Genomic DNA, 26,269 nt, shown 5'->3' with positions numbered 1-26,269 from the left:
CCATCCTTTAACAGCAGTTTAGCAGGTACATCCTTTAACAGGAGTTTAGCGGGTCCATCCTTTAACAGGAGTTTAGCGGGTCCATCCTTTAACAGGAGTTTAGCAGGTCCATCCTTTAACAGGAGTTTAGCGGGTCCATCCTTTAACAGCAGTTTAGCAGGTCCATCCTTTAACAGCAGTTTAGTAGGTCCATCCTTTAACAGGAGTTTAGCGGGTCCATCCTTTAACAGCAGTTTAGCGGGTCCATCCTTTAACAGGAGTTTAGCAGGTCCATCCTTTAACAGGAGTTTAGCAGGTCCATCCTTTAACAGGAGTTTAGCAGGTCCATCCTTTAACAGCAGTTTAGCGGGTCCATCCTTTAACAGCAGTTTAGCGGGTCCATCCTTTAACAGCAGTTTAGCAGGTCCATCCTTTAACAGGAGTTTAGCGGGTCCATCCTTTAACAGCAGTTTAGCGGGTCCATCCTTTAACAGGAGTTTAGCAGGTCCATCCTTTAACAGGAGTTTAGCAGGTCCATCCTTTAACAGGAGTTTAGCAGGTCCATCCTTTAACAGCAGTTTAGCAGGTCCATCCTTTAACAGCAGTTTAGCGGGTCCATCCTTTAACAGCAGTTTAGCAGGTCCATCCATAGGTACGGCGTTTATTCCACCACATTTTCCTTTAACACGCTACAAACTCGGTGTGACTTCTGCCTCCAAGATGCGTGTACAGCAAGACTTAATGTATGCATACGTGACATGAAACTGATCTACAGTAACGCGTCACATTTCACTGCCGGTAACAGTAACGGTGTTGTAACATTTCAAATACTAATTCATTAGATTACCCGTTATTGGAAAACAATAACGGCGTTACTAAGGCCGTTATTTTTAACGCCATTATCCCCAACACTGGTAATATTCCACTACTGTCGTCAGTGTTACAGGATGTAGTCATCATCAGCCACACCTCCTCAAACTTTGACCTATGACCTTTGACCCTGTGTTTTCTGTCCTTCAGTGTAAACCCAGCCGTGGCCGTAAACGGGGGATCTGCTGGTGCGTGGACAAGTACGGCGTCCAGCTGCCGGGGACAGACTACAGCGGAGGGGACATCCAGTGTAAAGACCTGGAGAGCAACAACAACAACAACAACGAGTGAAAAGGGGAGGGGCCGGCCCTCCTCGGCCCCTCCCACCCCTTTACCACCATGTGACCCAGGGCCCTGAATCACATCTGTAAGCTCCACCCCCTCTGTTCACAGCATGACAACTTTTTCTAATTGAAAAAAAGGATAAAAAATCCAAAACGAAAGCAACAGGCTGAAGAAAAAAGACACCAGATGATTTTCTGTCATTTTCCGTTAACGAATGAGGGGAAAAAACTCCCAGAAGACTTCAGTCCCTGGACCAGTACTCATGTACAATCCAGGTCCGACTGCAGATCCATGAAAATATGTAAACGATGGAGGCGGGGCTTTTACTGCGACACTTTGTATTCTGTAAAACTAACACAAATCCATTCTCTGTCTCTCTCTCTCTCTCTCTCTCTCTCTCTATCTCTCTCTCTCTCTCTCTCTCTCTCTCTCTCTCTATATATATATATATATATATATATATATATATATATATAAGGCACATGATCTGTGTGAGGCTGTGGAATCTGATGGCACTCTGGAAAGGATGATTTTCACATTTTTGTTTTGTTTTGGGTTTTTTTGTCTGTTTTCCAAAAGAAAAAAAAATTAACAGGAGATAGGGATATACTGTAACAGTCTGTGGTTCTGTCAGAGCACTTATGACTATGGGAACTGGCTTCGATGTGTAAACTGACTAAATAATGTGTGTGTAGATGAGTGTGTCGAGTGTGAATGTGGTGAATGTGTCCGACAGTCAGCCTACTACTAAAGAATGTCCTTTTTTATTTGATTTGGTTTATAGTGTTGCTGGTGCTCGGTCTTGGGGGCGGGCCTTATTCTCTATTACATATGCTCAGTACGTTTGTGGACTCTCAGCTTTGGAACCTTTAAAACAGACAGTGGAGGCTCTGGACAAATGGAGCTGAGCCTGAAACGCCAAATGTGCCTATTTAAACACACACTGCCATGGGGGGGGCGGGGGGGGGGGGGCAACACAGAGCATGGACAGGCCACACCCTACTGGGCAAAAGAAACAGAGGAAGGCCCAATCCCAGTTCACATTCTCACCCCTCCCCCTTGGCCCTTACACTTGTCCATCCATCCATTCTCTTCCTCTTATCTGGGGTGGGGTCACAGGGGCAACAGCCTAAGCAGGGATGCCCAGACTTCCCTCTCCTCAGACTCCTCCCTCTCCCCAGACTCCTCCCTCTCCTCAGACTCCTCCTCCAGCTCTTCTGGAGGGACCCCAGGTGTTCCCAGTCCAGTCCACAGACATAGTCTCTCCAGTGTGTCCTAGGTCTTCCCTCAGACTCCTCCTCCTGGTGGGTCATGCCCAGAACACCTCCCCAGGGAGGAGTCCAGAAGGATCTGGACCAGCTGTCTGATCCACCTCAGCTGGTTCCTCTGGATGTGGAGGAGCAGCGGCTCTACTCTGAGCTCCGCCCCTGGTGACTGAGCTCCTCCCCCTATCCCTAAGGGTGGACCCACCCACCCTACGGAGGAAACTCATTTGGACCGTTTGTATCCTGGATCTGGTCCTTTGGGTCCTGGATCTGGTCCTTTGGGTCCTGACCCACAGCTCAGGACCACAGGTGAGGGTCTGAACATAGACTGATGGTAAATCCAGAGCTTCTCCTTTAGGCTCAGCTCCTTCTGAACCACAACAGACCCATACAAGCACTGCAGACGCTGCACCCACCCACCTGTCAGTCTGAACCTCCACCCATCCACCTGTCAATCTGAACCTCCACCCATCCACCTGTCAATCTGAACCTCCATCCTTCCCTCATTCGTGAACCAGATCCAGATACTGGAACTCCTCCACTTGGACCAAAGACTCTCCACCGACCCGGAGAGGACAGACCACCTTTTTCCGGTTGAGAACCATGGCCTCAGATTTGGAGGTGCTGATCCTCATCCCAGTCCAAACCGCCCCAGGGCACACTGAAGGTCCAGGTTCCATGTGGCCAACAGGACAACGTCATCTGCAAAAAGCACAGATGAAATCCTGTGGTCCCCAAACCGGACCCCCTCCGGCCCCTGGCTGCGCCTAGAAATTCTGTCCATAAAAATTATGAACAGAACCGGTGACAAAGGGCAGCCCTGCCGGAGACCAGCACGCACCTGGAACAGGTCTGACTTACTGCCCCCAATGCGAACCAGGCTCCTGCTTCGGTCATACAAGGACCGGACTGCCCTTAGCAGAGGGCCCCGGACCCCATACTCCCGAAGCACCCCCCACAGGATACCACGAGGGACACGGTCCAACGCCTTCTCCAGATCCACAAAACACATTTGGATCGGTTGAGCGAACTCCCATGAACGCTTGAGCACCTGATGGAGGGTATAGAGCTGGTCCAGTGTTCTGTGACCGGGACGAAAACCGCATTGTTCCTCCTGGATCCGAGGTTCGACTATCGGTCGGATCCTCCTCTCCAGTACCTGGAATAGACTTTCCCCGGGAGGCTGAGGAGTGGGATCCCCCTGTGGTTGGAGCACATCCTCCAGTCCCCCTTCTTAAAAAAGGGGACCACCATCCCGGTCTGCCAATCCAGAGGTACTGTCCCCGACACTTGCCCCTCCCCCTTTAACCCCAGTTCTAAGGGGTAGTGGTGTAAACATTCTCCTCTGAAATTGTCCAACCCTTCCAGTCATCGATGTCACTATAAACAGATGTTCTAACTTTGTTTGGGACAGAATTCTCCATGTCGTCAGCAGATGTAATTGTCTTTTTTGCGACATTCCAGACAAACCGCAGAAATGCGATCTATCACAGGTCCATTAGTGTGTTTCTTTGGTCTTTGTGTTTGCCTCCATCTGACCCATGAGTGGAACTGAGTTATGGGACATTTTTCAGACCCCTGTGTTTGGAGGGGGGTCCTGAAACATCTCCGTTTGGAGGGTGAAACAGCCCCTCCCCCACCCCCCGACTCATCGAGAATCGGGACACCCCTACCCATTCACAGGAATGCGCAAAATGGAGGGGGAGGGGTCAAGGGGTGACTTGGGATTGGGCCTCAGAGTTTTCAGCCTCAGGTTTGACTTTGACATTTGGAGTTTCAGAGCTTCACCCTTTTTTTTCCAGTCAGGCGTACTTGCCTCTCGGATTAATTTGCGTGAAGTGTAGTTTTGTGTTGTTTCCTTTGCCTTCAGTGAAGTAAAGACCGCCCACTTCTGAGCCATGTTCGTTTATCCTGCAGTTTTCCCTCAGTACCGCTTCTACAATGTAACCACCGTGTACTCCATTACTTTTAAATTGAGTTATTGAATGTTGTTTTTCCTGTAGAAGCAAATTATGATGACAATTTGAGTGTGTGGAAAAAATATTTGAGCCAGTAAGAATTATTAACAGGTTCTGAAATGGTCCTGAAAATGAGCCTGAATCATCTGAATCCAGGTCAAAGACGCTGTTCCTGTGTTCATACGTCCATTTATACGTTTAGCATCCTGCTGTTCCTCACCTGAGAGGACGAGGATCAGCAGGAACAGGATGGGACTATCTGTGTGAAAGTTTTTGTGCCTTCCCACATGCAGATACAATCAAACAAACAGTCATGTGACCATGACGTGGACGTCCTAATGGGACGGTACCAGTTCTGACATCCTAATGGGACAGTAAGGGTTCTGACATCCTAATGGGACAGTACTGGTTCTGACATCCTAATGGGACAGTACTGGTTCTGACATTCTAATGGGACAGTAAGGGTTCTGACATCCTAATGGGACAGTACTGGTTCTGACATCCTAATGGGACAGTAAGGGTTCTGACATTCTAATGGGACAGTACTGGTTCTGACATCCTAATGGGACAGTACTGGTTCTGACATCCTAATGGGACAGTACTGGTTCTGACATTCTAATGGGACAGTACTGGTTCTGACATTCTAATGGGACAGTACTGGTTCTGACATTCTAATGGGACAGTACTGGTTCTGACATTCTAATGGGACAGTACTGGTTCTGACATCCTAATGGGACAGTAAGGGTTCTGACATCCTAATGGGACAGTACTGGTTCTGACATTCTAATGGGACAGCACTGGTTCTGACATTCTAATGGGACAGTACTGGTTCTGAGCGTCAGGATGTCTGGGCTTGATTCTCAGTAAAAGTTCAGTGGGGAGGGTTTGTGTATGTTTGTGTTGGAGTCAGTGGTTAAGCCTGATGACAGTCTGAACTGACCACAGACGGAGGAGGATAAGGGTCCAGGGGGGTCCGGGGGGAGTCTTGGGGGGGGGCACGTCCAGGACTGTGTCTGCACTGATGGAGATGGAAGAAAGTCACCCTAGCCTTGTTCTTACCTCTGTCTATTGCCACGTTTCCACTATCGTGGTATCGACTCAACTCGACTCATCCTTTTTGCATTTCCATTATGAAAAGGATCTGGAATCTGGTACCTGGTACTAGTTTTTTGGAATCTGGTACCTGGTCCTAGTTTTTTGGAATCTGGTACCTGGTACTAGTTTTTTGGAATCTGGTACCTGGTCCTAGTTTTTTGGAATCTGGTACCTGGTACTAGTTTTTTGGTATCACCTCCACCGAGGTTCCAGGACTGGGGACCAGATACTAAAAGGTGACGTGTAAACACTGCAGACCACTGATTGGTCAGAGTCATCTCTGTGCCCCGCCCTTTTACAAAAACAGATGCAGAAGTTGACAGTGAATGTGTCAGTAGGTGAATCCACATGATGACAGTAAACTGTAAAACTACACCAGTCAGTCAGGAGGTTCAGTCTTTGGTGGCCGACGTAAAAATTCAGCAGGAGTTTTACGAGACAACACGCAATGAATGAGTTTATCAGCAACTCTGAGCAGACGAGTAGAAGTAACACACCACATCGCTATGACGACCAGGTACTGTAAAGTGGGTAGTATCCTGGAATGGAAACAGTCTGGAATAGGACCTGGTACCAGAGTGGAAATGGTCCAGATTAGGACCTGGTACCAGAGTGGAAATGGTCCAGAATAGGACCTGGTACCAGAGTGGAAATGGTCCAGAGTAGGACCTGGTACCAGAGTGGAGTGGAGTCAACCCGGTTCCACATAGTGGAAACGCAGCATAAGATTAGCAGTGGGTTAAAGGAGACTGGAAGTCAGGTTTCTGTGGTTAGAGATGGGAGGAGGAGGAGGAGGTTCATGTGGGAGGAGCCTCCTTCAGGGCCTGGGGGGGGGGGGGGGGGGGGGGGGGGGTTGAAGGTGCAGGCGTTGGATAAGGATGATGATTTCTATGAAGAGGACACGCTTCACCTCCTCTTTGAGTCCTTGAATGCTAGTGTTCAGTGGATTGTACCAGATTCCATTGGTTTGACTCCGCCTCCAGCACAAACATCACTTCACCACCACATTCAGAGAAGGTTTAAGAGAGTCTTCCGAATGGTGTCAGAAACTGAGGCCGTTTTCAGATGGGGTATCCGGATCCGTGCTCTACCTGGATACGATCCCACCTTTCCTGCAGATGTTGCGTTCACAAGCGTGTACTGCAGCCAGTGCCTGAGAACGAGCAGGTGTTCCAGAGTCCAAACGGTCGGTGGTGCTGTGGAAGGAATTCTGTCGCTATCCGACAAACGCAGAAGACAAACCTTTACGACTGTTCTGTTCATTTGTCTACAATGGCAGTAACCCTGTTCTATCTGTTCTCCTGTTGGAGGCCCTGGCGGAGTAGGGCAAGGATATAATCGTTAATGAAAACTAACGAAATGACCAAAACTAGAACTGAAAAAACATTTTTGTTAACTGAAATAAAAACTGTAACTGAAACTGTATTGTGTGTTTCAAAAACTAACTAAAATGGATAAAAATTATGGATAAAATTCCCTTCGTTTTCGTCTTTGTCAATGTCGGATTGATTCAAAAGTGATGTATTTCGCTCTAGCAGTTTTAGCTAGGGGCGCCATCCGACACTTTTTGCTCCGTCACTTGTGTTCACTGTGGTTTCCAGTCGTCTTCTGGTCCCCACTCTACCTGGAAACATGGAGACTAAAGCAGCAGAGTCCTGTCTGGGATTGATTTGAATAGGAGCACAGAGAAGAAGAGAAAAGAGACCACTGAACTACAACTGAACTACAACTGAACTACAACTGAACTACAACTGAACTACAACTAAACTACAACTGAACTACAACTGAACTACAACTGAACTACAACTGAACTACAACTAAACTACAACTGAACTACAACTGAACTACAACTATGCATTTAGAAAAAAATTAAAACTACTAAAAACTATCAAACTTGCTCTAAAAAATGAATTTAAACGAACTGAATTAGAGAAAAAAAAGTCCAAACTAAATAAAACTAAACTAGAATGAAAAATCCAAAACTATTAGAACATTGGAGTAGGGTACCGTCTATGGTCTGGTGGTGATAAGGTCACTTCCGGTCTCGGGTACAGATCGCTTTCACACTGCATCATTCCGTACTTGAATCCACTCATCCACCCAGAACCACCTTCTCAGTTGGACTCGGGTACAGTACTCGCATATGGAAATGGACTTTGGGGTCCAACGTACTCGGATACGTACTTGGATACGTACTCGGATACCCAGTCTGAAAACGCCTTCAAAGCAAATCTGCCTTCTAGTGTAACCTGTAGTGTAACAGTGCACCCCTGGGGCTTATGGGTAACTGCAGGAGCTTCAATGACCCACTTTCTTGGACTAACAAACTAATGCTGCGTTTCCACTACATGGTATTAGCTCGACTCGACTCGGCCTTTTTGCGTTTCAGTTACGAAAAAGGGCCTGGAATCTGGTACCTGGTACTAGTTTTTTGCTATCACCTCAGCTGAGGTTCCAGGACTGGGGACCAGATACTAGAGAGTTGTCTCTGTGCCCCGCCCTTCTACAAAACCAGATGCAGAAGTTTCCAGTAAATCTGTCAGTAGGTGAATCCACATGATGACAGTCTGTAAAACTACACCATGGTTTGTCCAGGAGGTTCAGACGCAAACATTCAGCAGGAGTTTGACCAGACAACAGGCAACCAGTGAGTTTATCAGCAACTGTGAGCAGAGCACACAGAAGGAACGCACCGCATCGCTATGACGACCAGGGACTGGAAAGAGGGAGGGTCTGGAATGGAAAGGGTCTGGAATAGGACCTGGTACCAGAGTGGAAGGGGTCTGGAATAGGACCTGGTACCAGAGTGGAAAAGGTCTGGAATAGGACCTGGTACCAGAGTGGAAACGGTCTGGAATAGGACCTGGTACCAGAGTGGAAAGGGTCTGGAATAGGACCTGGTGCCAGAGTGGAAAGGGTCTGGAATAGGACCTAGTACCAGAGTGGAAACGGTCTGGAATAGAACCTGGTACCAGAGTGGAAACGGTCTGGAATAGGACCTGGTATCAGAGTGGAAACGGTCTGGAATAGGACCTGGTACCAGAGTGGAAAGGGTCTGGAAAAGGACCTGGTACCACAGTGGAAAGGGTCAGGAATAGGACCTGGTACCAGAGTGGAAACGGTCTGGAATAGGACCTGGTACCACAGTGGAAAGGGTCTGGAATAGGACCTGGTACCAGAGTGGAACCGGTCTGGAATAGGACCTGGTACCAGAGTGGAAAGGGTCTGGAATAGGACCTGGTACCAGAGTGGAACCGGTCTGGAATAGGACCTGGTACCAGAGTGGAAAGGGTCTGAAATAGGACCTGGTACCAGAGTGGAAAGGGTCTGGAATAGGACCTGGTACCAGAGTGGACAGGGTCTGGAATAGGACCTGGTACCAGAGTGGAAAAGGTCTTGAATAGGACCTGGTACCAGAGTGGAAACGGTCTGGAATAGGACCTGGTACCAGAGTGGAAAGGGTCTGGAATAGGACCTGGTACCAGAGTGGAAAGGGTCTGGAATAGGACCTGGTACCAGAGTGGAAAAGGTCTGGAATAGGACCTGGTACCAGAGTGGAAACGGTCTGGAATAGGACCTGGTACCAGAGTGGAAAGGGTCTGGAATAGGACCTAGTACCAGAGTGGAAACGGTCTGGAATAGAACCTGGTACCAGAGTGGAAACGGTCTGGAATAGGACCTGGTACCAGAGTGGAAACGGTCTGGAATAGGACCTGGTACCAGAGTGGAAAGGGTCTGGAAAAGGACCTGGTACCAGAGTGGAAAGGGTCTGGAAAAGGACCTGGTACCACAGTGGAAAGGGTCAGGAATAGGACCTGGTACCAGAGTGGAAACGGTCTGGAATAGGACCTGGTACCACAGTGGAAAGGGTCTGGAATAGGACCTGGTACCAGAGTGGAACCGGTCTGGAATAGGACCTGGTACCAGAGTGGAAAGGGTCTGGAATAGGACCTGGTACCAGAGTGGAACCGGTCTGGAATAGGACCTGGTACCAGAGTGGAAAGGGTCTGAAATAGGACCTGGTACCAGAGTGGAACCGGTCTGGAATAGGACCTGGTACCAGAGTGGAAACGGTCTGGAATAGGACCTGGTACCAGAGTGGAAACGGTCTGGAATAGGACCTGGTACCAGAGTGGAAAGGGTCTGAAATAGGACCTGGTACCAGAGTGGAACCGGTCTGGAATAGGACCTGGTACCAGAGTGGAAACGGTCTGGAATAGGACCTGGTACCAGAGTGGAAACGGTCTGGAATAGGAGCTGGTACCAGAGTGGAAACGGTCTGGAATAGGAGCTGGTACCAGAGTGGAAACGGTCTGGAATAGGACCTGGTACCAGAGTGGAAACGGTCTGGAATAGGAGCTGGTACCAGAGTGGAAACGGTCTGGAATAGGAGCTGGTACCAGAGTGGAAACGGTCTGGAATAGGAGCTGGTACTATAGTGGAGTCGAGTCGAGTCGAGCCGGTTCCTCGTAGTGTAAAGGCGGCATCAGGCACCTGCTTTTTCTTGGGTTTGGCCTTCGTATGTGACTGACAGCGAAGGAAAGGCTGACGCTTCAGGGTCTGTCAGTCCTGCCCTTCCACATATGCGTCTAAAACAGCCCCTGGTTGTGAATTTACTCTACGATCGAAGCGCCTTCCCCTCCTTTAACCCTTTCAACACCAAATCCCCACGTTCCCTTTTCAAGACGATGCATCTTGCACTTACTGTATTTTAACAACTCACTCTTGATATTGACACACGACAAACATCCTAACACGTAGCATCATGAAGTTCACTGTGCTGACCTTTGACCTTTGAAGGTGATGCTTCGAGGTATTATTTGTGGACAAGGGCCGTGTTCGGCCCACGCCTGGGACCGCCAATAAGGTCATGTTTTATGGGGGAAAATGGACTTAAAGTGACACAAACAGAAAGAGTGAGCGCCGTGGACCGGGTTCATAAGGCTAACGTTCATCACAGACCGGATCAGTTCAGGTTAGGGTTAGCTACAGGATAGAGACACTGAGGCTACGTTCAGACAACACGCCGTAGAAGCTGATAACGTAAGAACAGCCAATGACGTAATAACGGCCAATGGTGTAATAAATTTGCCAACTTTAAAATGTAATAGGCCAACAACGTAATAAAAGTCTTGAACCGATAACGTAATAACTTTTGGCCAATAACATTATAACTAATAATAATGTTATAATAATAATAATAATAATAATAATAATAATAATAGGTTAATTGGTTAATCTAAATTGCCCATAGGTGTGAATGTGAGAGTGATTGTTTGTCTCTATATGTTCAGCCCTGCGATGAACTGGCGAAGTGTCCAGGGTGAACCCCGCCTTCGCCCCTATGTACCTGGGATAGGCTCCAAGCGACCCCCGTGACCCTAGTGAGGATAAAGCGGGTTCAGAAAATGAATAAATAATAATAATAATAATAATAATAATAATAATAATAATAATAATAATGTTATTACGTTATTGTCCTGGTAAAATATATATATTTGCAAATGTAATAACTGAGCCACATATGAAAGTGGTCTGGGTCAGATTAGTGCTGTTTAGACTGTCTGTCCCAGATCAGATCCAGGTCCCATTTGGACCCCTTTCCCTTTAGTCTGAACGCAGCCTCAGTTCCACTGGAATCAGGAGTTGTGGAAGTCTGGGGAACCCAAAACTGCAACCACACGCCCAACACTGACGATGGAATATTTTGTATCTGGGACCAAAAACAGGCCTACTAAATCCCAGTTATTAGTTTGTTTTTTTGAGGTTTAGAAATGTATACATGTCTTTTGTTCCATTTGTGTCACTAACTGAATTGCGCAGCTGTTTGCATGTAGTGACTTCCTCAGGTTTCCCAGATTCCTACTGTCTTTGAACTCATCTTTCAGTAGAACAGTGACAGGACCAGTTTAGTCTGAATACATAATAACACACTGTAGGTAGAACCACACAGTACTGTTAGCTTCACAATGACACAGTACCATTAGCTTCAGAATGACACAGTACTGTTAGCTTCAGAACGACACAGTACTGTTAGCTTCACAATGACACAGTACTGTTGGCTTCACAATGACACAGTACCATTAGCTTCACAATGACACAGTACCGTTAGCTTCACAATGACACAGTACCGTTAGCTTCAGAATGTGGTGTTCACTGGCTTATGAGAGTGGGGATTCAAATGGTCAGTATTTGGAATGACGGATGACAAATAAGATTTAAAAAAAAAAAAAAAGACAAAAAATCTCAAATTATTAAAGTGAATATCACTGTAATATTTATTCAACTTGTAATTTATGTACTCTTTTAACCTTTGTCTGTTTTGTTATGACAAAGCATTTTATTTAAATAAAGTTATGTATTCATTTAAGCATTCTGGTGAGTTTTGTTTTTATTTTGAGTGTTTCTTAACCCTTAAAAGACCCAACCCTAAACCTGGGCTTTGATAAACCTTCCACTTTTTCAACCAATGGCTTTCACTCCCAAGAAGTCCAATTATGACCACTAGCTAATCAGTAGTAGAGAGGGGGCGGGTCTTGTGGAGACAAACTGTTTCAGAGCCAACAACTTCAGAATAGCCAACTGTACGTGGTGACGCCGGTACAAATGGAAGACAAGCAGCAGAAGAGCGGTGCAGACGTCCTGCAGGTGGACAGGCGACTGCCACCGGATTCAGACGACAGGGTTTGTTTTTCGATGTTATGTTCATGCACATTCAAATATATGACGAGCGGTAAAGAAGTCCTTTGACAGCCTGAAGCTGACCTATCGAGCTGCTGTGTGTGCATCAGAGTCCTGCACTGGGTCGGGTACCCAACAGGTACCCCCACGCAAGGACGGGTCTAGAAAAAAAAAGAATTTGGGTGGGTACAGGCACGGGTCAAAGTAAACAACATGTGGGCAGGTAGCGGGCAAGGAAGTGAAAAAATGAAAGAAGATTCATGGATGAAAATAATTGTCAGGACATTTAATGATGATGATCATGTGATGTGACTGGTTTCACCTGTTTCCATCCGCCCACAGACGGCACAGAGCAGCACAGATTAAACATTCAATGATAACATGTTTTAGCCAAAGTGAAGTCCTTCAAAGGGAGTTAGTGAGGAGACAAGGGGTTTAATCAGGGGTCGGGTCGGGTTGGGGGTCTAATATACGCAGGTACGGGCGGATGCGGGTTCGGAAAAGTGGATTGCATGAAAACTACTACTAAAAATTGCATGAAAAGGCACATTAGGTGCTATAATTTTCAATTTTTTCTTGGGGGAGGGCCCCCCAAACCCCTTCACATGTGTATTCAGTGTGAGTTGGTGGTTGAGGGGCCACTAGACCTTAGTGCTCACGGGCCAGTGGTTCCTACATTTGCTCCTACACAGACCTGCGAATGGCTGGATGTAGGCCCACCAACGAATAACCCACTAACGTCCCACCAACAACACACCAACAACCCACCAAGGACCCACCAACAACCCACCAAGGACCCACCAACAACCCACCAAGGACCCACCAACGACCCACCAAGGACCCACCAACAACCCACCAAGGACCCACCAAGGACCCACCAAGGACCCACCAACAACCCACCAACAACCCACCAACGACCCACCAACAACCCACCAAGGACCCACCAACAACCCACCAAGGACCCACCAAGGACCCACCAACGACCCACCAACAACCCACCAACGACCCACCAACAACCCACCAAGGACCCACCAACAACCCACCAAGGACCCACCAAGGACCCACCAACAACCTAAATTGGAACTGAACCTTCTGGAGTTGGTGTTCCACCAAAATGACCTGTGTGGTCGACACCAGACTTTTGGACACATCCAAACTCAACAGATAGAAAAGAAAAGGCATCATGTTTCCAGTTCTGTTGGTGACACATCAGAAGGCCCTGTTTTATTTTATGGGGATACTTTGATATTTTTTCTCTTCTTCTACAGTAAAGACCTTCCATCAGAACTTGTACTCTGAGCAGAGTTCGTGTCTGTGCTTCAGCTGGAGGACAGAATGTGTGGACTCTTCCTGCGTCTGTTAAACCCTGGTTCAGAAGGCCTTAAAAACACAGGGTCCGTCAGTGTCGAACACAGATACAGGACTGAGGAGGTCTGGATGGTTCCACCTCTGATGGGGGGGGGCTTTGTTCCACATGCTCTCCAGGATGTGACAGTGGGCCTTTTCTTCTGGAGGCCACCAGCCCTGCCCTGGGGACCTGAGGCCTGAGACTAGCTCCAGATGTGTGTGTGTGTGTGTGTGTGGGGGGGGGGGGGTCTGATGAAGGGCCTGAGTTCATCTACAGCAGCAGATCAAGGCCGTCGTAAAGGTTGGTGTGGTATTTGTGCATGTGTGCGTGCATGTAGTAGGGAGGCCGTGGAGGAGGAAACATGTAGAAGATTTGATTTGTGAGGCAGCAAACATGACAATTACTGTTTGGGTTCAAAGAAACTGACAACTGCACTTAGGACTTCAAAGACCTGATGTCCCTTTTATGACATAATTAGACCCGTGGTGCTGCATGAACGTAGGCTCACGCACCTACGCCCCTTCTGAAGGACGGAGGTTAACCCTTCAAACCCTGCAGATGCTGCGAGGGGGGGGCTACTCCTGTCAGCTAAAGGCCCTCCCAGCATCTGCAGGGCCACCCCTCCTGTCAGTTAAAGGCACACAAAAAAAGAATAGAGGGTCTGCACATGACATCAGCGCTAGCAGAAGTCACTGTGGCTCCGCCCACTGAGTGTCAGACAGAGGCAGATGAGTGACAGCGTTGTCTTCAGTCCTGTCTAAACTGAAGAACAACATTGAATCCAAATGGGGCAGAGCTGTTGTTGGTTGATTGTATTTTCAGGTTCTTAAAGCAGTGGGAGCTATCGTTTACAGACACCCAAAGACAAAGAAAAGAGAAGGAGATGGATCCACAAATCCAGGAAACCAAACCTAGATCTGTGGATCCTGTTTGGTGTCAGCTAACATTCACTGATGCTGTATTTTTGGCTCCAATCAGACCTGAAATGACCTGTTGTTTTGGCTAACGCTCCTTCTTAGTGCAGCTCTTGGTTTCATGATCAGATCTTTCCTGGTTTTTGTCTTCATTTTGTGATTGTGAACCTTGTGCTCCTACATGATTAGTAAACGAACTGAAACTGAGGACAACCTAGTTTTTCAAATACAGGGGAACTGGAGAATAAAGCTACGACAGAGTATTAGGACCACAGAAGAAAAGAAAAACACTGGGCACTACCAGAAGAAAGTCAGAAAATATGGAGATAAAACCTGGAATTTTATGAGAATAAAGTTGAATACAAAAAGAATCACAATGTTCTGAGAATAAAGTCGTAGTTATAAAAAAACTCATAATTTAACAAAAATGTCATTTGTTTATGAGATTATAGTCGTCATATTCTGACACTAAAGCCATAATATTACCAGAATAATGTGTTAATTTAAACCAGGTGGTGTAAATCTGCTAATTTCCCAGAATGCAGTGGTGCCCTGCTGGTCCACAGCAGTAGTATCTGTGTTGGATAAAGGACTGGATCTGAACTAGACTCAGTAAATCTGCTCAGTCCCAGTAGATCCTGCATAGATTCACTGGGGTCAGTCCACGGTCTACTGGAAATGACCTTTGGATCAGCTGGTTCTGGGCCCTAGTTTTAGACCCTTTGGATCAGCTGGTTCTGGGCCCTAGTTTTAGACCCTTTGGATCAGCTGGTTCTGGGCCCTAGTTTTAGACCCTTTGGATCAGCTGGTTCTGGGCCCTAGTTTTAGACCCTTTGGATCAGCTGGTTCTGGTCCTAGTTTTGGAGCCTTTGGATCAGCTGGTTCTGGGCCCTAGTTTTAGACCCTTTGGATCAGCTGGTTCTGGGCCCTAGTTTTAGACCCTTTGGATCAGCTGGTTCTGGTCCTAGTTTTAGACCCTTTGGATCAGCTGGTTCTGGGCCCTAGTTTTGGACCCTTTGGATCAGCTGGTTCTGGGCCCTAGTTTTAGACCATTTGGATCAGCTGGTTCTGGGCCCTAGTTTTGGAGCCTTTGGATCAGCAGGTTCTGGGCCCTAGTTTTAGACCCTTTGGATCAGCTGGTTCTGGGCCCTGTCATATCAGTACCTGGACTCTTGTATGTTTAGTCTGTCTTGTGTGTCATTTCCTGTTTTATTTTGTTAATCCTCCTCTTGTGTCATGTCTGCTGTCTTTGCTTCCTCTCCCTGATTGTTTCACCTGTGTTGATTACCTGTCTCCACCCTGATTTGTTCCACCTGTGTCTCATTGTCTTCCCTCCCTTCTGTGTATTTAAGCCCTGTGTTTTCCCCTGTCCTGTGCCAGTTCGTATTCCTTCCTTGTGTTGTGTTTACCTACCAGCGTTTCTCTGAACCTGTTCGTCTGCCTGTCTGTTCGTTCCTGACCCGGTTTGTTCCTCATTTTCTGAGCCTGCCTGATCCCCATCGGTACCTCTGCCTGATTCTGCTACACTGGTTTTTGACCTTTTGCCCGGACTCACAGTTAGTGCTTTTGCTTTTCCCCCATGTACCGTTGCCTGTTTTTTGGATCTCCTGTGTATGACCTGGTCTGTCCCCTGACATTTCTCTGCTTGTTTTTAGTCGGGTTCCACTCGTGTGCTCCCGACCCGGGCAGAGAGCTCCCCTTACTGGATTCGGACGTCATGACGAATTCACACTGTCTAACCTGCGAGGATTCTTTAAAGAAACCTTTTTGTGAACTGTTAATTCTGTCCGTGTTTAATAAACACTCATTAACTTTATTCCTGTCTGTGGGTTGTGCATTTGGGTCCAAGTCTTGTGTCTCTGGTTCTAACAGTACGAACTGGCCAAACATGGACCCAGCCAACCTAGACCAGGTCAGGGAGGCCATTCGCTCACAGGGGCAACGGTTGGGGGGGCACGAGCAAGTGCTACACTCCCTCATGGACAAGATGAACCAATTATCGGTCCAGATGTCCCAGATTTCCAACACCCGGGCCCCGGAGCCTACTCTCCCTGTCGAACCAGTGGCTGCGGCTTCTTCGGTTCATTCCGCCGATGAACCTAACATTCCCCCGCCTAATAAGTATGTTGGTGATCCAGATACTTGTAGAAATTTTTTCACCCAGCTCCAGCTGATTTTTGAGGCTCAGCCTCGCCGTTTTTCTGGTGACACAGCTAAGATAGCTTATGTTGCTAGTTTACTGGAAGGTCCCCCTTAAAGCTATTTCAACGCTCTGTTTGAGAGTGATTCTCCAGTTACACGCTCTTTTCACAGTTTATGCTCTGAATTAAAACGTGTGTACGATCACCCAGTACGGGGTCAGCAGGCGGGCCAACAGCTTATGAGATTAAGACAAGGAAGTATGTCTATCAGGCGATATGTGAGTCGGTTCCGTTCACTGGCTGTCGAGGCAGGGTGGAACGAACTATCTTTAATCAGTGCTTTTCAGTCGGGCCTTAATCGCACCATCGGCCGGGAAATGGCTCTCCGGCAGGAGCTGAGGACGCTGGAGGAGCTCATCGTTTGCGGCCATCCACACCTCGGTCCAGGTGTCGGTATGGCAGGCTGAACCCGCAGATGAGCGACCGGCTGCCAGTTCATCATCTCCCCATCTCCCTCTACCGGCGGCCGAGGCTGATGACGGCGCAAGAGGGGAGGCCATGCAGTTAGGTCGCACTCGGCTTTCAGCGGAGGAACATCGGCGCCGGCTGGCGGCGGGTCTCTGTCTCTACTGTGGTCAGGAGGGTCATCGTGTGAAAACCTGTCCTAATAAAAGAAAGTCCGCTCCAGGTGAGGATAAGCTGCTTAGTCGGACTGTGTGTATGTCTAGCCTGTCCCGTCAGCTTCCCCTGGTCTGCCTCTGCTCTGAATCTCTGTCTTTACAGCATCCGGTACTGATAGACTCCGGCTCGGACGCCAATCTGATGGACGATCAACTCGCCCTTAAGCTGGGACTCTCCCTGTCTTCTCTCGAGCGGCCACTAGAGGCACGTGCATTGGATGACCATATCATCTGCAGGATTACCCATCAGACCCAACCTGTGACCGTCCGTTTTGCTGACGGACATACGGAGGCTCTTCCTTTCCACATTTATCACTCTGCGGCTCACCCGCTCATCCTGGGTTTCCCTTGGCTCCAGCGCCACAATCCCCAGCTGGACTGGAGTACGGGGGAGATCCGGTCCTGGGGTAAAGACTGTTTTTCTTGTGGTGTTGGACACAATGACTCTGATTTTTTGTCCCCAGCTGATTCAGCTTCGGTGGCTCCGGTTCAGGTGGTCTCTGAAGAAGTGACGGATTTTCCTGCTCTGAATAAGGTGCCTGTACACTATCACGATCTAAAGCAGGTATTCAGTAAATCCCGAGCTACCTCTTTACCCCCGCACAGACCCTATGACTGTGCAATAGACCTTCGCCCTGGCTCCTGTCCCCCTAGGGGGTGGTTATATTCTCTGTCTGGTCCTGAGACTGCTGCTATGCAGAAATACATTGACGAGTCTATAGCAGCAGGTCTAATTCGGCCTTCCTCATCCCCGGCGGGGGCGGGGTTCTTTTTTGTGGATAAGAAAGACAAGACCCTGAGGCCCTGTATTGACTATAGGGGTCTCAATGATATTACTATTTGTAACCGTTATCCACTTCCTCTGATGTCATCGGCATTCGAGCTTTTACATGGAGCTCGAATCTTCACCAAATTAGACCTTAGAAACGCCTATCACCTGGTTAGAATTAGGGATGGGGATGAGTGGAAGACCGCTTTTAACACCCCTAGCGGTCACTATGAGTATTTGGTGATGCCTTTTGGCCTGACTAATGCTCCTGCCGTTTTTCAGGCTTTGGTTAATGATGTCCTCCGAGACATGTTGAATCAGTTTGTTTTTGTATATCTGGACGACATCTTAATTTTTTCCCCAGATGAAGAGACACATGTCCAGCACGTTCGACAGGTTCTACATAAACTCCTGCAAAACCAGCTTTATGTTAAAGCTGAGAAGTGCGAGTTCCATCAGACATCGGTGTCCTTCCTTGGCTTCATCATCAGTGAAGGAAGCGTCCAGATGGACCCGGACAAGATCAGTGCGGTGAGGGATTGGCCGACCCCTGCTTCTCGTAAGGAGGTACAAAGATTCCTAGGTTTCGCCAATTTCTACCGCAAATTTATTCGGGGTTTCAGCAATGTTGCTGCCCCTTTACATGCCCTCACCTCTCCCAAGACTACTTTCAGGTGGAGCCCTGAGGCGGAGGAGGCGTTTATCCGTCTTAAGAGGGCTTTCACTACGGCTCCCATCCTGTCCGTTCCTGACCCTGCTTTGCAGTTTGTGGTTGAGGTTGATGCCTCTGATGTGGGGGTGGGGGCTGTCATTTCCCAGAGGTCACCGAGTTATGGCAGGCTTCACCCCTGTGCCTTTCTGTCACGGAGATTATCTAAACCGGAGAGCAACTATGACATCGGTAACCAGGAGTTGCTGGCCATCAAGGTGGCGCTGGAGGAGTGGAGACACTGGCTGGAGGGAACGGAGATTCCGTTTTTGGTGTGGACCGATCATAAAAACTTGGAGTATCTGCGGTCAGCTAAACGGCTGAACTCTCGACAGGCCAGGTGGGCTCTTTTTTTTTACCCGGTTTAACTTTTCCCTTTCCTATCGGCCGGGCTCTAAGAACGGCAAACCGGACACTCTGTCCAGGAGATTTTCCCCTTGCTAAATCTGTCTCTGAACCTGTCACTATTTTACCGGATTCCTGTGTGGTGGGGGCTTTTCATTGGTCTATTGAGAAAACTGTTTCTGATGCTCTTAAGGACTGTGATGTGCCGGTGGGGGTACCGCCTGGTCGGTTGTTTGTCCCTGTGTGTGTCCGTTCTCAGGTGATTCACTGGGCTCATACCTCCAGGATGATGTGCCACCCAGGGGTTCAGCGCACCAGTTTCGTCATCAAGCAACGTTTCTGGAGGCCTAATATGGAAAAAGAGGTCGCTGAATATGTGGCGGCATGTCCTACCTGTGCGTCATGCAAGACTTCGCATGCAGCACCCGCGGGCCTGTTACGCCCCCTGCCGGTCCCCAAGAGACCCTGGTCGGCCATCTCTCTGGACTTTGTAACTGGTCTCCCATCCTCTGATGGTAACACTACTGTACTCACTATAGTAGATAGATTCTCTAAGATGGCCCATTTTGTGGCGATGCCCAAACTCCCCTCCGCTAAGGAGACGGCGGAGGCGGTCCTGTACAATGTCTGTAGACTCCATGGGTTTCCCAGAGATGTGGTTTCTGATAGAGGACCTCAGTTTGTTGCCCGCTTCTGGCGAGCCTTTTGCGCCCTCATTGGGGCTTCTGTTAGTCTGTCCTCTGGTTATCATCCCCAGACCAACGGCCAGACGGAGTGGGTCAACTAGGTGCTGGAGGCCGGCCTGCGGATTCTGGCCTCTCACAATCCGGCGTCCTGGAGTCGCCAGCTCATGTGGGTGGAGGTCGCACACAACACCCTTCCCTGCGCCTCCTCAGGACTCTCTCCGTTCCATGTGGTTTACGGATATCAGCCACCCCTGTTCTCCTCTTCTGAGAGGGAGGTCAGCGTTCCTTCGGCCCAAGCCCTCATCCGCCGCTGTAGGAGGACCTGGTTGCGGGCCAGAAAGGCCCTGTTAAGATCGACCGGTTACTACAAGACCATGGCTGACCGCCGCAGAACCCCAGCACCGGCCTACCAGCGAGACCAGTGGGTGTGGCTTTCCACGCGCCATCTGCCTCTGAGGGTGGAAAGCCGTAAGCTGGCCCCCAGGTTTGTGGGACCATTTCCTGTCTCTAAGGTCATTAACCCTGTGTCTGTCCGTTTAAAGCTGCCTAGGACCATGAAAATCCACCCCACGTTCCACGTCAGCCAGGTCAAACCTGTAAAGGAGAGCGGACTGGTACCCCCCACCCAGCCCCCACCACCACCCCGGATCGTCGATGGAGGACCAGGATACGCCGTTCGTCGACTCCTGGCGGCTTGTCGCCGTGGTCGCGGCTTCCAGTATCTGGTGGACTGGGAGGGCTACGGTCCGGAGGAACGTTCCTGGGTACCGGCGTCCTTCATTTTGGACCCGGACCTCATCAGGGACTTCCATCAGTGCCATCCGGAGGTTCCTGGGCCGTCTGGAGCCGTCCCCTAAGGGGGGGGGGGGGGGGGTACTGTCATATCAGTACCTGGACTCTTGTATGTTTTGTCTGTCTCGTGTGTCATTTCCTGTTTAATTTTGTTAATCCTCCTCTTGTGTCATGTCTGCTGTCTTTGCTTCCTCTCCCTGATTGTTTCACCTGTGTTGATTACCTGTCTCCACCTTGATTTGTTCCACCTGTGTCTCATTGTCTTCCCTCCCTTCTGTGTATTTAAGCCCTGTGTTTTCCCCTGTCCTGTGCCAGTTCGTATTCCTTCCTTGTGTTGTGATTACCTACCAGCGTTTCTCTGAACCTGTTCGTCTGCCTGTCTGTTCGTTCCTGACCCGGTTTGTTCCTCGTTTTCTGAGCCTGCCTGATCCCCATCGGTACCTCTGCCTGATTCTGCTACACTGGTTTTTGACCTTTTGCCCAGACTCACAGTTAGTGCTTTTGCTTTTCCCCCATGTACCGTTGCCTGTTTTTTGGATCTCCTGTGTATGACCTGGTCTGTCCCCTGACATTTCTCTGCTTGTTTTTAGTCGGGTTCCACTCGTGTGCTCCCGACCCGGGAAGAGAGCTCCCCTTACTGGATTCGGACGTCGTGACGAATTCACACTGTCTAACCTGCGAGGATTCTTTAAAGAAACCTTTTTGTGAACTGTTAATTCTGTCCGTGTTTAATAAACACTCATTAACTTTATTCCTGTCTGTTGGTTGAGCATTTGGGTCCAAGTCTTGTGTCTCTGGTTCTAACAGGCCCTAGTTTTAGACCCTTTGGATCAGCTGGTTCTGGGCTCTAGTTTTGGAGCCTTTGGATCTGCTGGCTCTGGGCCCTAGTTTTAGACCCTTTGGATCAGCTGGTTCTGGGCCCTAGTTTTAGACCCTTTGGATCTGCTGGTTCTGGGCCCTAGTTTTAGACCCTTTGGATCAGCTGGTTCTGGGCCCTAGTTTTGGAGCCTTTGGATCAGCTGGTTCTGGGCCCTAGTTTTAGACCCTTTGGATCAGCTGGTTCTGGGCCCTAGTTTTAGACCCTTTGGATCTGCTGGTTCTGGGCCCTAGTTTTAGACCCTTTGGATCAGCTGGTTCTGGGCCCTAGTTTTGGAGCCTTTGGATCAGCTGGTTCTGGGCCCTAGTTTTAGACCCTTTGGATCAGCTGGTTCTGGGCCCTAGTTTTAGACCCTTTGGATCAGCTGGTTCTGGGCCCTAGTTTTAGACCCTTTGGATCAGCTGGTTCTGGGCCCTAGTTTTGGAGCCTTTGGATCAGCTGGTTCTGGGCCCTAGTTTTGGAGCCTTTGGATCAGCTGGTTCTGGGCCCTAGTTTTGGACCCTTTGGATCAGCTGGTTCTGGGCCCTAGTTTTGGAGCCTTTGGATCTGCTGGTTCTGGGCCCTAGTTTTGGAGCCTTTGGATCAGCTGGTTCTGGGCCCTAGTTTTGGGCCCGTTGGATCTGCTGGTTCTGGGCCCTAGTTTTGGACCCTTTGGATCAGCTGGTTCTGGGCCCTAGTGTTAGACCCATTGGATCAGCTGGTTCTAGGCCCTACTTTTAGACCCTTTGGATCAGCTGGTTCTGGGCCCTAGTTTTGGAGCCTTTGGATCAGCTGGTTCTGGGCCCTAGTTTTAGTCCCTTTGGATCAGCTGGTTCTGGGCCCTAGTTTTGTAGCCTTTGGATCAGCTGGTTCTGGGCCCTAGTTTTAGACCCTTTGGATCAGCTGGTTCTGGGCCCTAGTTTTGGAGCCTTTGGATCAGCTGGTTCTGGGCCCTAGTTTTGGACCCGTTGGATCTGCTGGTTCTGGGCCCTAGTGTTAGACCCTTTGGATCAGCTGGTTCTGTGCCCTAGTTTTAGACCCTTTGGATCAGCTGGTTCTGGGCCCTAGTTTTGGAGCCTTTGGATCAGCTGGTTCTGGGCCCTAGTGTTAGTCCCTTTGGATCAGCTGGTTCTGGGCCCTAGTTTTGGAGCCTTTGGATGAGCTGGTTCTGGGCCCTAGTTTTGGAGCCTTTGGATCTGCTGGTTCTGTGCCCTAGTTTTAGACCCTTTGGATCAGCTGGTTCTGGGCCCTAGTTTTAGACCCTTTGGATCAGCTGGTTCTGGGCTCAAGTTTTGGAGCCTTTGGATCAGCTGGTTCTGGGCCCTAGTTTTGGAGCCTTTGGATCAGATGGTTCTGGGCCCTAGTTTTAGACCCTTTGGATCAGCTGGTTCTGGGCCCTAGTTTAAGACCCTTTGGATCAGCTGGTTCTGGGCCCTAGTTTTAGACCCTTTGGATCAGCTGGTTCTGGGCTCAAGTTTTGGAGCCTTTGGATCAGCTGGTTCTGGGCCCTAGTTTTGGAGCCTTTGGATCAGCTGGTTCTGGGCCCTAGTTTTGGAGCCTTTGGATCAGCTGGTTCTGGGCCCTAGTTTTGGAGCCATTGGATCAGCTGGTTCTGGGCCCTAGTTTTAGACCCTTTGGTTCTGCTGGCTCTGGGCCCTAGTTTTAGACCCTTTGGATCAGCTGGTTCTGGGCCCTAGTTTTGGAGCCTTTGGATCAGCTGGTTCTGGGCCCTAGTTTTGGAGCCTTTGGATCAGCTGGTTCTGGGCCCTAGTTTTGGAGCCTTTGGATCAGATGGTTCTGGGCCCTAGTTTTGGACCCTTTGGATCAGCTGGTTCTGGGCCCTAGTTTTAGACCCTTTGGATCAGCTGGTTCTGGGCCCTAGTTTTGGAGCCTTTGGATCAGCTGGTTCTGGGCCCTAGTTTTAGACCCTTTGGATCAGCTGGTTCTGGGCTCAAGTTTTGGAGCCTTTGGATCAGCTGGTTCTGGGCCCTAGTTTTGGAGCCTTTGGATCAGCTGGTTCTGGGCCCTAGTTTTGGAGCCTTTGGATCAGCTGGTTCTGGGCCCTAGTTTTGGAGCCATTGGATCAGCTGGTTCTGGGCCCTAGTTTTAGACCCTTTGGTTCTGCTGGCTCTGGGCCCTAGTTTTAGACCCTTTGGATCAGCTGGTTCTGGGCCCTAGTTTTGGAGCCTTTGGATCAGCTGGTTCTGGGCCCTAGTTTTGGACCTGTTGGATCAGCTGGTTCTGGGCCCTAGTTTTGGAGCCTTTGGATCAGCTGGTTCTGGGCCCTAGTTTTGGAGCCTTTGGATCAGCTGGTTCTGGGCCCTAGTTTTAGACCCTTTGGATCAGCTGGTTCTGGGCCCTAGTTGTGGACCCTTTGGATCAGCGGGTTCTGAGCCCTAGTTTTGGAGCCTTTGGATCAGCTGGTTCTGGGCTCAAGTTTTGGAGCCTTTGGATCAGATGGTTCTGGGCCCTAGTTTTAGACCCTTTGGATAAGCTGGTTCTGGGCCCTAGTTTTAGACCCTTTGGATCTGCTGGCTCTGGGCTCAAGTTTTGGAGCCTTTGGATCAGCTGGTTCTGGGCCCTAGTTTTGGACCCTTTGGATCAGCTGGTTCTGGGCCCTAGTTTTAGACCCTTTGGATCTGCTGGCTCTGGGCCCTAGTTTTAGACCCTTTGGATCAGCTGGTTCTGGGCCCTAGTTTTGGAGCCTTTGGATCAGCTGGTTCTGGGCCCTAGTTTTAGACCCTTTGGATCAGCTGGTTCTGGGCCCTAGTTTTGGAGCCTTTGGATCAGCTGGTTCTGGTCCCTAGTTTTGGAGCCTTTGGATCAGCTGGTTCTGGGCCCTAGTTTTAGACCCTTTGGATCAGCTGGTTCTGGGCCCTAGTTTTGGACCCTTTGGATCAGTGGTTCTGGGCCCTAGTTTTGGAGCCTTTGGATCAGCTGGTTCTGGGCCCTAGTTTTGGAGCCTTTGGATCAGCTGGTTCTGGGCCCTAGTTTTAGACCCTTTGGATCAGCTGGTTCTGGGCCCTAGTTTTAGACCCTTTGGATCAGCTGGTTCTGGGCCCTAGTTTTAGACCCTTTGGATCAGCTGGTTCTGGGCTCAAGTTTTGGAGCCTTTGGATCAGCTGGTTCTGGGCCCTAGTTTTGGAGCCTTTGGATCAGCTGGTTCTGGGCCCTAGTTTTAGACCCTTTGGATCAGCTGGTTCTGGGCCCTAGTTTTGAGACCCTTTGGATCAGCTGGTTCTGGGCCCTAGTTTTGGAGCCTTTGGATCAGCTGGTTCTGGGCCCTAGTTTTAGACCCTTTGGATCAGCTGGTTCTGGGCCCTAGTTTTGGAGCCTTTGGATCAGCTGGTTCTGGGCCCTAGTTTTAGACCCTTTGGATCAGCTGGTTCTGGGCCCTAGTTTTGGAGCCTTTGGATCAGCTGGTTCTGGGCCCTAGTTTTAGACCCTTTGGATCAGCTGGTTCTGGGCCCTAGTTTTGGACCCTTTGGATCAGCTGGTTCTAGGCCCTAGTTTTGGAGCCTTTGGATCAGCTGGTTCTGGGTCCCTAGTTTTGGAGCCTTTGGATCAGCTGGTTCTGGGCCCTAGTTTTAGACCCTTTGGATCTGCTGGCTCTGGGCCCTAGTTTTGGAGCCTTTGGATCAGCTGGTTCTGGTCCCTAGTTTTGGAGCCTTTGGATCAGCTGGTTCTGGGCCCTAGTTTTAGACCCTTTGGATCAGCTGGTTCTGGGCCCTAGTTTTGGAGCCTTTGGATCAGCTGGTTCTGGGCCCTAGTTTTGGACCCTTTGGATCAGCTGGTTCTGGGCCCTAGTTTTAGACCCTTTGGATCAGCTGGTTCTGGGCCTCAAGTTTTGAGCCTTTGGATCAGCTGGTTCTGGGCCCTAGTTTTAGACCCTTTGGATCAGCTGGTTCTGGGCCCTAGTTTTGGAGCCTTTGGATCAGCTGGTTCTGGGCCCTAGTTTTAGGACCTTTGGATCAGCTGGTTCTGGGCCCTAGTTTTGGAGCCTTTGGATCAGCTGGTTCTGGGCCCTAGTTTGGAGCCTTTGGATCAGCTGGTTCTGGGCCCTAGTTTTGGAGCCTTTGGATCGCTGGTTCTGGGCCCTAGTTGTGGACCCTTTGGATCAGCGGGTTCTGGGCCCTAGTTTTGGAGCCTTTGGATCAGCTGGTTCTGGGCTCAAGTTTTGAGCCTTTGGATCAGCTGGTTCTGGCCCTAGTTTTGGAGGCCTTTGGATCAGCTGGTTCTGGGCCCTAGTTTTGGAGCCTTTGGATCAGCTGGTTTCTGGGCCCTAGTTTTAGGACCCTTTGGATCAGCTGGTTCTGGGCTCCTAGTTTTAGACCCTTTGGATCAGGGGTGGTTCTGGGCCCTAGTTTTAGACCCTTTGGATCAGCTGGTTCTGGGCCCTAGTTTTGGAGCCTTTGGATCAGCTGGTTCTGGGCCCTAGTTTTGGAGCCTTTGGATCAGATGGTTTTGGGCCCTAGTTTTAGACCCTTTGGATCAGCTGGTTCTGGGTCCTAGTTTTAGACCCTTTGGATCAGCTGGTTCTGGGCTCAAGTTTTGGAGCCTTTGGATCAGCTGGTTCTGGGCCCTAGTTTTAGACCCTTTGGATCAGCTGGTTCTGGGCCCTAGTTTTGGAGCCTTTGGATCATCTGGTTCTGGGCCCTAGTTTTAGACCCTTTGGATCAGCCGGTTCTGGGCCCTAGTTTTGGAGCCTTTGGATCAGCTGGTTCTGGGCCCTAGTTTTAGACCCTTTGGATCAGCTGGTTCTGGGCCCTAGTTTTGGAGCCTTTGGATCAGCTGGTTCTGGGCCCTAGTTTTGGAGCCTTTGGATCAGCTGGTTCTGGGCCCTAGTTTTTGACCCTTTGGATCAGCTGGTTCTGGGCCCTAGTTTTGGAGCCTTTG

The 26,269-nt window shown here is 49.4% G+C and overlaps 1 protein-coding gene and 1 long non-coding RNA gene across 2 annotated transcripts in view; both read left to right on the top strand.

Moving 5' to 3' along the window:
- The window catches only part of igfbp5b (insulin-like growth factor binding protein 5b), a 50,985-nt gene extending 49,263 nt beyond the window's left edge, over positions 1-1,722 (top strand). Inside the window, exon 4 of the mRNA XM_030125736.1 lies at positions 1,000-1,722. Within this exon, the coding sequence (XP_029981596.1) occupies positions 1,000-1,140 (141 nt within the window). The 3' untranslated portion in view covers positions 1,141-1,722. The remainder of the gene's footprint in view (positions 1-999) is intronic.
- A 1,569-nt stretch (positions 1,723-3,291) lies between these two features.
- On the top strand, positions 3,292-19,368 carry LOC115413019 (uncharacterized). The gene is made up of 3 exons (XR_003934415.1): positions 3,292-3,766; positions 6,017-6,022; positions 19,358-19,368. It is a non-coding gene; the product is annotated as an uncharacterized LOC115413019 (long non-coding RNA).
- Positions 19,369-26,269: the final 6,901 nt, after the last annotated feature.

Source organism: Sphaeramia orbicularis, chromosome 21 (genome assembly GCF_902148855.1).
Source record: "Sphaeramia orbicularis chromosome 21, fSphaOr1.1, whole genome shotgun sequence".
Lineage (NCBI taxonomy): Eukaryota > Metazoa > Chordata > Actinopteri > Kurtiformes > Apogonidae > Sphaeramia > Sphaeramia orbicularis.
The sequence above is the reverse complement of the archived record's forward strand: the minus strand, read 5'-3'. Positions and strand labels throughout refer to the sequence as shown.